At 34.7% G+C, this 15457-nt stretch overlaps 1 protein-coding gene across 4 annotated transcripts in view; it reads right to left on the bottom strand.

Moving 5' to 3' along the window:
- Positions 1 to 15457, bottom strand: part of LRRCC1 (leucine rich repeat and coiled-coil centrosomal protein 1) — a 37196-nt gene that overhangs the window by 5009 nt on the left and 16730 nt on the right. For all 4 annotated transcript variants that reach the window (XM_044245375.1, XM_044245376.1, XM_044245377.1 and 1 more), the window contains 9 exons: positions 14140 to 14336; positions 13741 to 13888; positions 12434 to 12582; positions 8742 to 8946; positions 7908 to 8047; positions 6030 to 6231; positions 5460 to 5645; positions 4497 to 4671; positions 3440 to 3603 (listed from right to left, as the gene is read on the bottom strand). In XM_044245375.1, the coding sequence (XP_044101310.1) occupies positions 3440 to 3603; positions 4497 to 4671; positions 5460 to 5645; positions 6030 to 6231; positions 7908 to 8047; positions 8742 to 8946; positions 12434 to 12582; positions 13741 to 13888; positions 14140 to 14336 (1566 nt within the window). The remainder of the gene's footprint in view (positions 1 to 3439; positions 3604 to 4496; positions 4672 to 5459; positions 5646 to 6029; positions 6232 to 7907; positions 8048 to 8741; positions 8947 to 12433; positions 12583 to 13740; positions 13889 to 14139; positions 14337 to 15457) is intronic.

A 15457-nucleotide genomic window follows, 5' to 3' on the forward strand; every position in this document is an offset into this window, starting at 1 on the left:
ACATATACTTAAGGCAGATGCTTAACCCACTGAGCCACCCAGGTGCCCCTCAGGACATTTTGAAATCATAATCAGTACGAAACATCATTATTACTTTAAGTGTTATTAAGAAAAATAAAAATTTTTATTCCTCTCACATTTTTTATTTCAGTAAATTAGGCAATTATCAATCATAGAGTGAGAGAGAAGGAAAAGAAAGCAGCACAATAAAAATTTCAATTACCACAATTTCACATTTGAAAAGATTTCATGACAGAAACAGAAAAAAACTCTTGAGTGGATGACTGATACAGCCAAGACTGATATTCACAGTATAAGTCATGGCACAAATTAAACTGCTATTTCTGCTGTGCTAAACAGAAGTGCTTTCTGCATCAGGATGAGCAAATACTTTACTTCAAAATAAAGTAAGTTTTATCACTATTAAAATGCCACATTAAAAAACATGTTTTATGGGCGCCTGGGTGGCTCAGTGGTTTAAGCCTCTGCCTTCGGCTCAGGTCAAGATCCCAGGGTCCTTGGATTGAGTCCCGCATTGGCTCTCTGCTCAGCAGAGAGCCTGCTTCCCCTGCTCTCTGCCTACTTGTGATTTCTCTCTCTGTGTGCCAAATAAATAAAATCTAAAAAACAAACAAACAAGCAAACAAACAAAAAACAGGTTTTATACCTCTCAAAACATTTTTTATTCTATCTTCTATGCCATGAGCCAGACTTTATCCTGTATTTACATAGTAAAAATCAGACGATAATGAAAGATCAAAACCACCATAGGTATTGTTAGAAGTTTGCAGGTACTAGGCCTCATATAAGTTATTTACTCCAGTGAACATTTGTTTGCTTTATGTGGGCATGCCTGGATGTCTGGGATAGCCCTGCTATATACCATCTACTGATACTAGTCCCTGCGAGTGAGAAAAAGATGAAATTGGTAGTTCTGAAATAGGGTAGTTTTTAACCCCGTTTCCTCTGGCCCACCTTGCCCTTTTTCCTTCTGGGAAGATGGAGGCAAACAAACAAATACTGGAAAAGGGTAACAAGTATGTATCCATACGTATTAGAAGGAGGTGGTTTAATTCCTCAGTGTGTTACATATCTAAAAATTCTTTTTTTTTTTTTAAAAGATTTTATTTATTTATTTGCCAGAGAGAGATTACAAGTAGGCAGAGAGGCAGGCAGAGAGAGAGTGGAGGAAGCAGGCTCCCTGCTGAGCAGAGAGCCCGATGTGGGACTCGATCCCAGGACCCTGAGATCATGACCTGAGCTGAAGGCAGCGGCTTAACCCACTGAGCCACCCAGGTGCCCCACATATCTAAAAATTCTAAGTGAAGATGTCGGGTAGTCTTGTAGTCTTGACCAACATCTTCATAAAAGCCATGAATTGTTTATTTTCTCCCTGTGACTCTCTGAAACACTTAATGAGCAGAACAGTCTTATGAAATAATCCCATTAATAAAAAAGAATAAACACTGCATCATTAGAGAGTACTGTAAGCCATATATACTGAAAAATACCAAAATAATATATGAGGAAGAAAAAGAGTTTAAAAAAATTTCTGCTTCTGATTTCCAAAATCAGAAGCTAACAGAATCTATTTAATTTAAATCAAACCCCAATCTGAAAACATCAAACATCTTTATCATGTTCATTTGCTTTTTGCAGACTTGTTTTGTCTGCTTTGTCAGACTTTGTTTTGCAGACTTGTCTTTCTACATAAACTTTCAATCTGAACCCTTGGTTTCCTATGATTTGGGGCTAGAGACAAGTCTGAGAAACAATATTATCAGTAACAAACTTTAAAAGACCCAGAGAATTTCTATTTTATGAACAAATCTAATTTAACAATGAATTAGGGTCATTATCCATTTTAGGTATTAGTGATGATGAATTTGCTGCTGAAAGTATTAGGCCAAACTATCGCTCTATGCTGTATGATTAATGGGAAGGCACCACTAATACTCGTATCTTTGAGGCTGATGCAATGTTGTTTAGAATAAATGTAGTAAATTGTAGGGGAAAAAATGATGGGCTGAACTTTTTTTGGAAAAAACCAAAAACCTAAAATCAAAACTCTTCTGTGTTTCAGATCAACTGTTATCATTCATAATTAGTCATTTCCTTCCTGCTCAGAGATTGACAATAAGGCAGCAGTCTTCCATGGAAGTAGCTTTGTTAGTAACAATGTATTATACCCAGAGCATTATCTGTTTTACCTTGTGAAATTTAAAAGCAAATCACAAGTCTCTGTGTTTCGTATTTAGCTTAACTCAAAGGAAAATATGCTTGGCTAGATTTTTAAAACAAGAAAAAAGGTTTACTGCTAAAAAAAAATTTCAGTGATTTTTCCGTACTGCTTGGCATATATGACATATATATTTGAATTTTTGGATATACCGTAACCAAATTTCCATTGAGGGAATACCGATGTAATTGTTTAGGGTGGTACAGTTCAGGCATTCATAGCCTAAATCTAGCTATGATATAGCAACATAGTGATAAATCTTGATATTCTGTACTTGATAACGTTCCCAAGGAATTTTTTAAAAAAAAAAAATTTCAGTGATTTTTCCGTACTGCTTGGCATATATGACATATATATTTGAATTTTTGGATATACCGTAACCAAATTTCCATTGAGGGAATACCGATGTAATTGTTTAGGGTGGTACAGTTCAGGCATTCATAGCCTAAATCTAGCTATGATATAGCAACATAGTGATAAATCTTGATATTCTGTACTTGATAAAGTTCCCAAGGAATTTTTTAAAAAATGACCAAGAAAAAGAAAAAGAAATCTTGGGCAGTTATAGCCACTCTGAAGAATGAGTTCTTTAATGGGTGATAATCTCATTTAGAAGATTCTTAACTCTTTTCTCCATTTTTATACTTTAAGAGACAATCTCTTGAAGAAAATTTTGGAGATTTGATTCAGTGCTCAAGATAAGAAATCCTGTTAGTATCTCTCTTAAGAAAGGCAATATTGAAGAAGAGGGTAAAAACATGGTCTCCCCTGGGAAAGCATCTTTTACAAACAATTTATATTTTTAAATATAGAATAGTTGGTTTTGTCATAATTCTGAGATGCGACTTAGCAATATTGGAACATCCTAAACAATGCTCTTAAAGGATATTTTGAAGATATAAAACATGAATTTTCTTAAGATTCCCAACGCTTTATTGACACTAATTCTAGTTATTTCACAGGCCATAATAACATCATTCCATAAAATTTTGAGGTAAAAGCAATTTAAAATTAATAAATAAAAGCCATACAGTCCTTTTTAAAGGCAAAGGGCATATATCATACAAGGAAACACATGACAATCTGTCCAAATTAAACAACAGTTTGGATTCATTGAGATAGATATTTATTTGATAATTTGACCCACTAATTTATAAATCTGCCACATGTTCTTTCCCCAAAATAAAGTATCAAACTTACGGTTTTTAATTTTGTAATGGTTTCAGTTTGGTCTTCTATGATTTTGCACTTAATTCTTAATGCGTCATTATCACATTCATTTGCCTTTCTCAAAGACTCATTCTCTCTATATAAGCTTTCAATCTGAGCCTCTAATTTCCCACGATCTAAGGCTAGAGTTGATCCTGAGAAATAAACATCATCAGTAACAAACTTTAAGAGACCTTGGAAGACTTGTATTTTATGAGCATCTAATCTAACAATGTGTAATACAGTAAATAAAAACTGAATAAAAAAACCGAAATATATAAAGTATAATAGAAAGGAAAGGGGAAGACAACCAAAAGATCTTTTAAACACCTGTGGCTATTTGGAAAACCTAAAACTACAAATCAAGAACAAGTAACTCAGACATGTAATATTTAACTGGTCGAGTTTTGGCATTCAAACAAAAGAATCATATTCAAGACTCTTATATGGAATGGACAAATGAGCAATTCTCCATTAAAACCAACATCTACCTATTTGTAATTTGTAAAGTTGTCCATCTACAAATGCCAAATAATAGTATCTAGCTCTTGCTTTATAGTGACAGGAAAAGAAAGGAGACTAAGAGTAAACTTACTTATACCTAAGGTGGTTTTCATTCATACACTATCTCACATTTTTCCATGCATAACACAGTAAGTGTTACCAACATTTTTAGAAAAAAGCTGAATATTGCATACTATACAAATAATTTAAAAGCACTAGGAAAGAATTATTTCAGTGACTTAGTTAGCTGTAGCACTGTAAAGGTATACCTGTCCAGAAAAGTAACCAAATTGGGAAGTAAACCAACAACAACAACAACAAAATCACAGCTGTAACTTCCTAACTAGTATAATAAACTGGCATCTTAGGAGACATTCCATTTGGTTGTTGGGCTGGCAAATGCCTACTCATTCTTCCATACAAAGTGTCACTTTCTTTTTGGTGTGTCTTAGGCAGAGTTAATAAGCCCTTCCTTTTCTCAATACTCAGATCTGTTGGTTTAGAAGAATAGGCTATTTTCACTTTGAAAATCTGAAAATTTTACCCTGTTGTGCCAGCTCATGTCCCCATACTTTTCTTTCTGTCCTTAAACCATAAATTAGCGATTCCTTGGCGGCTAGCTCAGAAATAAGCTGGACTTTTTCATGCTTGAGAAGTTCTATTTGAATACTCTTCTGCTTGTCATCTTCAATCAAGATTTCAAGGGTGTTGATTTGATTCTGTACATCCCCAGAAACATTGAGGAGTGGAAGAAAAGCAAAGTAATTATTACATTTAAGTGCTTATTTTTTACTTTTTGCATTTTATGAGAAAAGATGTTATTTGAGCAGATATATAGTAAATGCTCCTATATTTTGCATCAGAAAAAGTTTTAATTTTATTAAAAACAGTTATAGGTCATGAAGTAAAGTTAAAATTTAAGAGTTTATCCCTTTAAAAACCCTGAATTTTATTCTAGTATCAGTTAAAAGAGTAACCATGCATGGAATACTCAAAAATTTTCACCAGCATTTATATCAATAACCTAAAGGACACTTTCAGGAATTAAGTTCTCTTGGGAAAAATACCACTAATGTCTGAAATTGAGAAAACAGCACTAAAACATAAAAATTATTACAGCTAGGTATATCTAAAAACCACTACTATCACCACAAAATTATCAGCAATTTGCATGGTGTTTCCAAACTCAGGATACCATCTGAGTATCACCATCATAATTTTTGCTGTATCACTATACAACTGGCACCTATTTACCTAGGACATTTCTTAAATTCACTTATTTTACTCAAATATTATTTTAGTGTAAGCAATACCATCTGTGAAATCATGGTTTAATCTACGTCTATTACTTTTCTCACATACCTCAAGTATATATAATTGGTATATATAATTGGCATTATTTAAAAGTTTATAATTGTGTTACTTTCTAAAATTGTTATAAATAAAAATTAAATTGAGACTATGAAATAAAAAATTAAAAAGGAAATAAAATGTGACAGTGTTTTACCTGTAAATTTGCTGCTGTTTCCTGTTTTAATTTCGAAACTTCTGCAAGTTTTGTTTTTTGCTCCTTCACCATACAGGTCAGATCTTTAATTAAAGAGGAAGATTCATTTTCTTTTCGTTGGGCCCAAACAAGAGCATGCTTGCTCTTTGCTAACTCAGTTGCAACATTTTCAAAACCATCTTTAACCTATATTTCAAAATTGCATTATAAATAGCAGTTCTCAAAATAAATAGAAACTAACTGTTTCTATGGCTGTGTTCTAATAAAACTTTATTTACAAAAATAGGCCCTGGGCTTTAGTTTGCCAATCCCTGCTCTACAGTTATAGAAGAATTCAGGCTGCCCAATTCCTATTCTAGTGCTCTTGACCATTTATAATCTCACTTAGTTTTTGCAACAACGCTGAAGAGTAGCTATTATTTATGTGAAGAAACTAAGGTGCTAATAATTTTAAGTAATTTGCTTAAAATCATAAACTAATGTGTAAATAGGGCTAGAATTCTAAAATATCTCATCCAACCATATCTTGCTGATTCTCTTTTCAATAAAAAGCTAGATGCCAATTCTTACATCTTGAAATCTTCTGGCTTCAACAGTTAGAGCAATACGAAATTCATTCTCTAAATCCATATATTGTTGGTTTAATGTATCAATTTTTTCTTGGTATTCTTTTATATCCTGCTCATGCTTTCTTTCTTCTTTAGCTACTTCTTTAGCTAAGGCTTCCTGGAACTCAGCATCACTGAAAAACTCCCTTGTTTCAAGTTCTTTCCTGGAATGCAAAACAAAAAAAAAATCACAGGATACTTATTCACCTGAAAACTTTCAAGGTTTTAAAATAGTTGTTAAAATAGTCTATATTTTCTATTGTTAATTTATTTATTACTATTTTTTTCTATTGTTAATTTAAAATCAGCTCCTCACTTTGGAGCAGAGAAACTGGCACAGGATAGTAGAGGAAGGAGATATGAGTATTATTTGATTGTATACTCAGTGGTGATGGGGATAAAAGGAGTGTGCCATTTCTACACCGAGATAGTACAGAGTCATTATATGACTTCTAAAATTCTTTAGGTGCATTTGGAGAGGTGAAGTTCTCCTGCACTATATCCTCTACTTTGGCTGAATCTTTGACATACAACTAATACAGTCTGACCATTACTGGTGGTTGGTTAACAGAAAAAAAAGTCAGTTGAAGTGTGAAATTATTTACCAATCTTCTGATACACAGGGTAAGGTTTTTGCTTTTGTTTTTTTTAAATTTAAATGTGAGTTCATTCTTTAGAGTTCTCCACTATTTTTCCTAGGTATGTCAAACCCATAATACAAAATCCATTATTTCTAGCTTATATTTCTTTGAACTAGGACAAAAAGTTAAAAGATATTTCTAAAGGAAACTAAGTACAAAATTTTAGATTTTTACAATTATCTCCCCCAATCTTTTATAGTCGTTCTGCCCCTGCATATGATGACAATTTTCCCTGGCACATCAAAATTTAATTTATACATTAAAAATCTCATTTATGTAAGGTTAAAAACAAAACAGGTTTGGGAACAAACAGAATTAATCCATGGCAAATACACAATTCAACTGGTACGGCAGTAAGCGTAGATAACTAGCTGCAAGTATTCAAATTATTGCGGATTTCACAGAACAGGGCCGGCACATTATATGTAATGGACCAAATCTGGCCTGAGACTCTTTTTTGGGAAATAAACTTTTATTGGAACACAGCCATGCCCATTCATTTACATATTCCCTATGGCTACTTGTTTTACTACACAAATATAGTTTGGTATGGTCCGAAAAGTCTGAAATATTTTTCAGACTTTTTTATCTGGCCCTTCACAGAAAAAGTTCATTGACTCCTGCTCTTTAGAGGAAAAAAGACTACTAATTAATTTAATAGGCAGTTACTTGAAGGTCAATTAGAACAGTTTTCTCTGTATTACAATGACCAACTTTTGGTTGTGTTTGGAAAAATACAAAATAAGCTTCATTGTTATAAGCTCTTACCTCAATAAAGCCACCGACTTGTTTTTAAGCTACTAGTTCTTAATGTAATACTGATTTTAATGTATACATGAACATGTTATTTTTCACAAGCCAGTTGTTAGATTTCACCATTGATCAATCAGTCCAGTTTCAGGTAAGGGAGTAGGGTAGGGAGGGACCAAGAAACTTTTCTTTTTCTATTTTTAAATGTCATTACTTGGGGTGCCTGGATGGCTCAGTCAGATAAGCATCTGCCTTCGGCTCAAGTCATGATCCCAGGGTCCTGGGACTGAGTCAAGCCTCTGGCTCCCTGCTTAGTGGGGAGTCTCTGCCCCGCCCCCTACTTATGTGCTTTTGTGTGCACATACACACACATACTCTCTCTCTCTAATAAATAAAAAAAGATCTTAAAAAAAAAAAGTCATTATTTTCCTGATATATCTTTCATTTACCTGTGTTCTTGTTCTTTCAATGCAAGAAGTTCATGAAGCTGCTGTACTTGTTCCTTTTCTTGATGAAGAGAAGTTCTAAGTAAGTTTATTTCGGTATCAGCCGCGGCAGCTTTGAGCTCCACCTCTTGGATTAGTCGCATCTAAGTAAATATACACCATTACAGTATTTAGATAATACTGTCCCTGCTTCTTCTATTTTAACGCCACTTCTCCAAAGAAAAGTGCCTTTTCAATAATAGGAACTTGTGACTAAGCGGATTTTGAAAATTCATTAAATTAATGATGTTACGGTCACATAAAGTATAGCCTTAGAAGCATCATATACACTAGCATTATCTATAGCTTAATTACATCATAGATCTCAATAATTTCCATTCGGAAAGTATGAAAATGCAATCTTCAGGCTCCCCAAAGACTTTTGAAACCTGGCTCTCAGAATATAAGCCTAACAACCCACACTATTTCCACCAACTATTCTTATAATTGCTTTGCGAGGGCCAGTCAGAAATAATTCCAAGGGGGGTGGTGGAGGGGTGGGTGGGTGGCGGCATGGGGTGTGTGCGTCCATCCGTCCTGGCTGGCTCAGTTGGTACATACAGCACGCGACTCTTGATTCTAGGGTTGTAAATTTGAGCCCCATTGTTGGATGTACAGACCACTCAAAAATAAAATCTTCAAAAAGAAAAAAAAATCCACAGGAATTGTTATGTTTACATTAATTTTTGCATATATACTAATCTTTTAAGTTTACTCTGTAACAATATAACTTGTTTCAAGATACAACTATGAATTTGTGTTAACTCATATGACTGATGGATAAAAAGGGAGAAGTACCTGTGCTGCTTGCTGTTGCCCTTTTTGTCTCTCCATTTTTTCTAATGCTTTTTCCAGAGTTCTTAAGTGTCTAATGTGATCCTCTTGTTGATCTCTTGCTTTAATTAATTCAATAGTTAGTTTTTTAATTTCATTTTGAAGTTTGTGAACCATAACTTCGAGCTGTACTTTGGAATTTCTCTCTTTAAAAATAATTTCCCTTAGCCTAAAGGAGAAAACAAATGTGACTTTAATATGTATTATACATACAAAAGGATAAAAATGTAGTTAATATTAAAGGGCTTAAGAGCAAGCAAGATGGATTAAGATAAAGCTTGTGCCTTCAAGGAGTCCAACACCTAGGAGAGGGAACAGACATGGATACAGTTATAAAGCTGTAAGAGAGAAATGATATATAAATAGATGACTGAAAGTCAACTTTGACTTCCCTATATCTTCCCCAGACACAAAATATGGATTTTAGCTTTCTATCAGTTAAACCCTTTGATTATAACTAAAAACTCTTAACTACTGAAATTAAAAGTGAGAATTTATTGACCTACATAAGCAATTCAGAGGATGGGGGGGATGATTCTGAGGGACCACTGAAAGCATGAGAGACCACTGAAGCCACGAAGACCAAAAGGATTCTCATCTTGTGATTCTCTACGAGCTGGTTTCCATTTCTCCTACAGTAGGGATCCTTGTAAAGTATGAAGGAGAGAAGGAAAAAGCTACAAATATCCCTGGGCTCACATTCTAACACCTCTGAGGACTAAGGCACTATGTTTACCCAGCCTGGGTCAGATGTTCATCTTTTTTTTTTTTAAAGATTTTATTTATTTATTTGACAGAAGAGAGAGAAGAGAGAGACAGCAAGAACAAACAGGGGGAATGGGAGAGGGAGAAGCAGGCTGATGCGGGGAACCTGATGCGGGGCTTGATCCCAGGAACCTGGGATCATTACCTGAGCTGAAGGCAGATGGTTAACGAGCCGAAGGCAGTTGCTTAATGAATGAGCCACCCAGGTACCCCTAGGTGTTTATCTCTAGACCAATATTATAGGCAGGGAGGTGAATGATAATAGAATAAAAGTCTAGCATTTGGAAATGGGACAACAAATAGCAAAGACAGCCTCATAAAAAATACTAAGCTAGGTAGCCACTCCTACATGTATCTGCTGTAATTCCCAAGCCATAATTTAAAAAAGCGATATATCCATGAGCTTCTATACTAGCCATTTCTCTAACTCTTATTCTTATTATCTCTCCTCTTGCCTTTGAGAGTAGTCTCCAAACTGGTCTTCCTTTGTTCACTCTCTCAACTCCAGTTTGGTATACTATATGAAGAGTATTGGACTTTACTCTGTGGACTAGATGGTGGGTGGGAACAGAGTGACTACAGATCACTAGAATTAAAGCAATTCTCTAAGCAAGAGATACAGGACTAAACTAAAGTGATAGTAAAAGATAGTTCAACCTCTTTTAACAAATAGAATAAAAAAGACAGCAATATCAACTGATTGTGGGATAGAACAAGAAAGGAATAAAAAGAAGACTCCTGAATTGCTAGCCTTGGTGGCTGACTGGATGGGACAATATTTATTAGGACAGAGAATATAAAATAAGGAGCAAGATAAGTACAGTATGGACATATTGATTTAAGACACTTATGAGCAATGTACACAAGGCATTTCTAGTAGGTTATTAGCTGGTAAGATTTGCTCATTCAGGGGATGCCTGGGTGGCTCAGTTGGTTAAGCATCTGCCTTCAGCTTGGGTTGTGATCCCAGGATCCTTGGATCAAGTCCCATATTGGGCTCCTTGTTCAGCATGGAGCCTCCTTTTCCCTCTGCCTACTGCGTCCCCTGCTTGTGGTCTCTCTTTCTGAGAAGCAAATAAATAAAATATTTAAAAAAAAATTTGTTCATCAAGGAGGTTTGGATGATAAAGATTTGGGAGCTTATAGATTAGGTATTAAAAATCACAGTAAGAAAATTTGGTCTTTGAAATAATGTATACTCAAGCATGGCACCTAGATGATAGGCTCTGTATTAGGGATAAGGAATTCCTACCAAGTTATGTAAGAAAATAAAAAATGTGAGGATCTAATGCCAAACAAGTATCTGAGGTATAAATAAAAGCAGAATCAGAAAAGATTGATGCTGGATTTTCAAGAAAATAATCTATATGTAACATGGTAAACATGGACAACAATGGAAAGGTTAAGGAAGGATAAAGATGAAGTGTGCCCAAATTTCGATTTAAATGGAATCTGGCTAGCAGCCCCAGACACTGCTTCCTCAAATATACCACTAAAAGATACCTACAATACAGAATAAAGCAAAAATTCATACACATAAAATTAAAAACAAGAAAAAACATGTCAAAGTCTAGAAAAAATTTCAATTATAAGGCAAACAAAACAAAATTAAAAGAAAAACAGCTAGAACACTCGGGCTTAGCCTCATAAAACCATATCTTTCTGGGGGGGAAAAAGGAAGATAAATTCTCTCTCTTTCATGATTCAAGGTCACAGAAGCTCTATAAATCTACTATCCCACTCTATTAGCTACCTAGGTACTTAATGGCAACGAGAGTGCTGTTTTTCTGAGGTAGTCAGAGATTGTCAATCTATCCATCTTGTTCCATTACCTCTGTCTAGTATCTTCTTGTATCAAAGATAGCAATTCCTAAAACAAATAAGGCAGGAAGTTGGTGGGTGGTGTGGAAGGGCTAGTAATAGTATAATGCATCACAGCTTGCATAATTGAGAGGTTCTCATAGAACTCATGATGGGTATTATAATTTTCCTTATAATCCAAAGGTACAAAGTACAAGAAAAATAGCTGCTGGGGATAGAAAATACCACATGAGTATCATAAAATTTTACTAGTTAAATACCTAAAAGAACCTGAGAACTGGGTTAGCAGCTGTGTATATGAACTTACTAATCTATTAAGATAGTAGAAAGGAATTTATCCACTGTATAAACAGACAGGAAATGAAACAGAAAGCAACTTCCCAAACTGTACTTGTTGGCAAATACTAAATCCAGAAACACAGTGCTCATTCAAGAACAATAAGGGAGATAAAAATCAACAAGAACTCTATGGAGAAGTCTTATAACCCTTTGAGGAAAAGTATAACCTTAGAAATAATTATCTGCAGGAAACAGAAGATAAAAGTTACTATAATTCAGAAAACTGGTATTTTCAGAGAATAGAATAAGACAAAACTGTATTAGAGTATACAGAAAAAAAAACAGATAAAATGAGCAATGGAATGGAGAAGATAGAAAAGCAGAGACACCAGGGTTATTTGGTATCAGAGCCCACTGTAGAAAACAATATGCAAGAGAGACCAAATATGACTCACGAAGCTGAAAGTTTCCCAATCCCTATTCTTTATAGAAACCAACACTTTATAGAAAAAAAAATGCCAATCCCTGTTTTAGTCTTTTGCTCTTCTTCACTTATTATATTTATTTTCAATCTAACACTTCCCAGCTTGAAGGCACAAGTAAGTGTACCCTGAATCCTCCATCTATATGACAAAAAAGCATTAAATCTTTAAAATTAGTTGAAAACAAACTAAAACCACATACATTGTTTTTGATCTTACTACACCTACCGTATACTAAAGTATTCCAGTTCCAGGTTTAGTATTCTTTGCTCTAGGAGAGATCTTTCAGTTTATAGATTTTCCCCTTACCTATCTGTGGTGAGTACAGCCAGGCTATGAATATTTTTTTTTTCATTTGCATGTTTGTGTAGTTCAGCAATATAATCCATAAGTTTCTTTTCAGCTTGTTCAGCTTTCCATCTCTTCTCTCTCTCTTGCTCTAGTTGTTCAATAAGTGTCTGAAAGAAAACAATAGTGTTATATGAACCAGCAAAAGTTACCTAACCTCTCACTGCCTCAGTTTTCTCATTTATAATATAGGAATAATAGTTATCTAATTCAAAGGGCTGTGGTTAGAATTAAGTTAGTGGAAGTAAAGTATACAGAACAGGGCAGAACAGTGTGTGGTACATAATAGTCACTCAATAAATGCTAGCTGCTATTACTTTTGTCCTAATGATAATTATTATTTTCAAGCATTAAAGGCACTTTACTTGAGAACAGGCATGGAAGGTTTGAAATTGTTAAAAAAGCAATTATACTACTGGAAGAACAGTGCACATTATAATTGAAAGTGTAACCAGCACTTCATAAGTAAAACAAAAGCAAGTTAATATTAGAAAAACAAAAATCAGTGTGTACTAAAAATTCTTAACAACATGAGAATTATTAAGGCAAATACTGAGGAATATTTAAATTCCTGAAGGCCTGATTTTTTTTTCTTGGTTTTGTTTCTCTTTTTAAAGTAAGCTCTCTGCCAAACGTGGGGGCCTGAACTCACAATCCTGAGATCAAGGGTCTCATGCTCTTCCAACTGAGCCAGCCAGGTACCCTTCTTTAGGGCCTCTTAATCTGGGATCCATGCTTTCAAAACCAGACTTCAGCAGAGTCATGAAAACCTTGACATTAAATACAGTTTTTGATTGTGCATAAAGCTTCTCTGAGAAGACCCATAAATCTCCTTAGCTATGGATCTGAGGGTCTGAGACCCCAAAGTTTGGAACCACTGTTTTAAGAAATAAGAACTTGAAAATTTTGATCTGTTTTTTGCCTCCACAAACCTATCACAAATGACTTCACTAAAATCTGACCTTAGATAAATGTTTAATTTCCATTCCTTTACAAATTACAAAAATACACAAAATCTAGAAGTCAGGAAGGGAAAAATGACCCAATCCATCTCCCCCGTAAAATTATATTCAATATTTTTTGCTCATAAAAACATGCATTATTTTACTGGGACTAATTTCATATTTAAAACTAAGACTATTCACATTCATTTTTTCTTAATCTCTCTCCTTTTTTAAGAAGAGAAATCAAGACCTGAGCTGAGATCAAGAGTCACACACTTAACTAATTGAGCCACCCAGATGCCCACTTAATCTCTCATATCATACCCGGTAAGTGGGATCTTCTGAGCTACTGTTGTCTACTTTAATGATTTCAGTCTTCTGTTCTTCTGCTTCTTCTAACATATTACAATTTGCTAAAGATGATCTTATATATAAATCTTTAAAGAAAGGTGGTTTCATTTTACGATTACAGCTGCAAAGAATAAAACATAGGTAATAACCCAAAGAAATGTACAGTTATTTATACTAGTTTGCACAACTTAGGTAATGACAGTCTATCAGTGAAAGAGATCCTTTTGTATAAATTTATATATATATACTGAACCAATCAAATCTCTGACATTAGAAAAGTATTATCACTCTGAAAAAGCTTAAAGGAATAAGCCAACAGTATTAACTTCTGACTGTGTGCCTCATTTGAATTTCTAAGACAAAAACAATTACCTCATAAAAGGGTTGTTGTTTTTACTGTGGTGCTTAATAGTCTGAATAGTTTTGGAATGATATGGGATTTTTGATCTTCGAGGAATTCTTCTATTACATTCTTTTCTGTTGCCATAGTCACTTTCAGAAGTCATATCTGTATCTCTTTTTGGTCTGAGATCTTTCTCAGGAACATTATCTACTAAAGAATCAGAAGTCTAGAATAAAAAAACCAACAAAGTTTGTTAAAAGTTCAGTAGAGTATATAAGATTTAAATGTGAAATTTCCAGGACATTATGACTTTTTACAAGATTAAAAGTTCGTAAACTAGGTACGTTCAGAATTAAAGACAGGGAATTTAGCTTCTGGTGTGCACAAGAAAGCTCCTACGAGGTTGACTCTCAAGATAGCAATGATAAACTCTAGGAAAAATATAAACAAAACTAGAAACAGAAACTATTTGGAGGCCCTGGACAGCAAACAAAAGAAGGCTTATTCTTTTTTTTTTTTTTTTTTTAATCAGAGAGAGAGAGGGAGAGCGAGCGAGCACAGGCAGACAGAATGGCAGGCAGAGGCAGAGGGAGAAGCAGGCTCCCTGCCGAGCAAGGAGCCCGATGTGGGATTCGATCCCAGGATGCCAGGATCATGACCCGAGCCGAAGGCAGCTGCTTAACCAACTGAGCCACCCAGGTATCCCAAGAAGGCTTATTCTTGAGAGGAGCGGACAGTTGGAAAAAATGATCAGAACAGGATGTTTCTGTTTTTACACTTTTCACTTGAGAGCTTACCACAATCAGCAGTACACAAGGAGTCTTAAAACTCGGGTTGAAAAACCAGACTTTTGGGCCTGAACAATCACTGGATAGTACAGACCGTAAGAAGCCCAGTACAGAATTAAAAAAAAAAAAAAAAGAATTGCTGCCCAAGAGACAAATTTATAGTTTAAGTGAAAGCAAGTTAAATGTTTGCTATGACAAAAGTATCAACATTCTTCAGAGAGCTAGCTATAATAGCGTCCAAAGTCTCCGCAGCATAACGTCCACCATGTCCTGGATATTCTCCTATTCTCCAAGGAAACACAATCAATGGAGATCTAACCTGAGAGGACTCAAATGTTCAAATAAGCAACGAACAATGGTATATTACTTAACTATAACAAAGAATTATATTGCCATCTGTGATGGCAACATGGTGCCAACATGGATGGACCTAGGGTATTCTGCTAAGTGAAATAAGTCAGAGAAAAACAAACACTATGATTTCATGTGTAAGTGGAATCTAAAAAAAAACCAAATGAACAAACATACAAAAAACCCAAAAACAGACCCATGAATACAG

The sequence above is a fragment of the Neovison vison genome, chromosome 4 (genome assembly GCF_020171115.1).
Source record: "Neovison vison isolate M4711 chromosome 4, ASM_NN_V1, whole genome shotgun sequence".
Classification (NCBI taxonomy): domain Eukaryota; kingdom Metazoa; phylum Chordata; class Mammalia; order Carnivora; family Mustelidae; genus Neogale; species Neogale vison.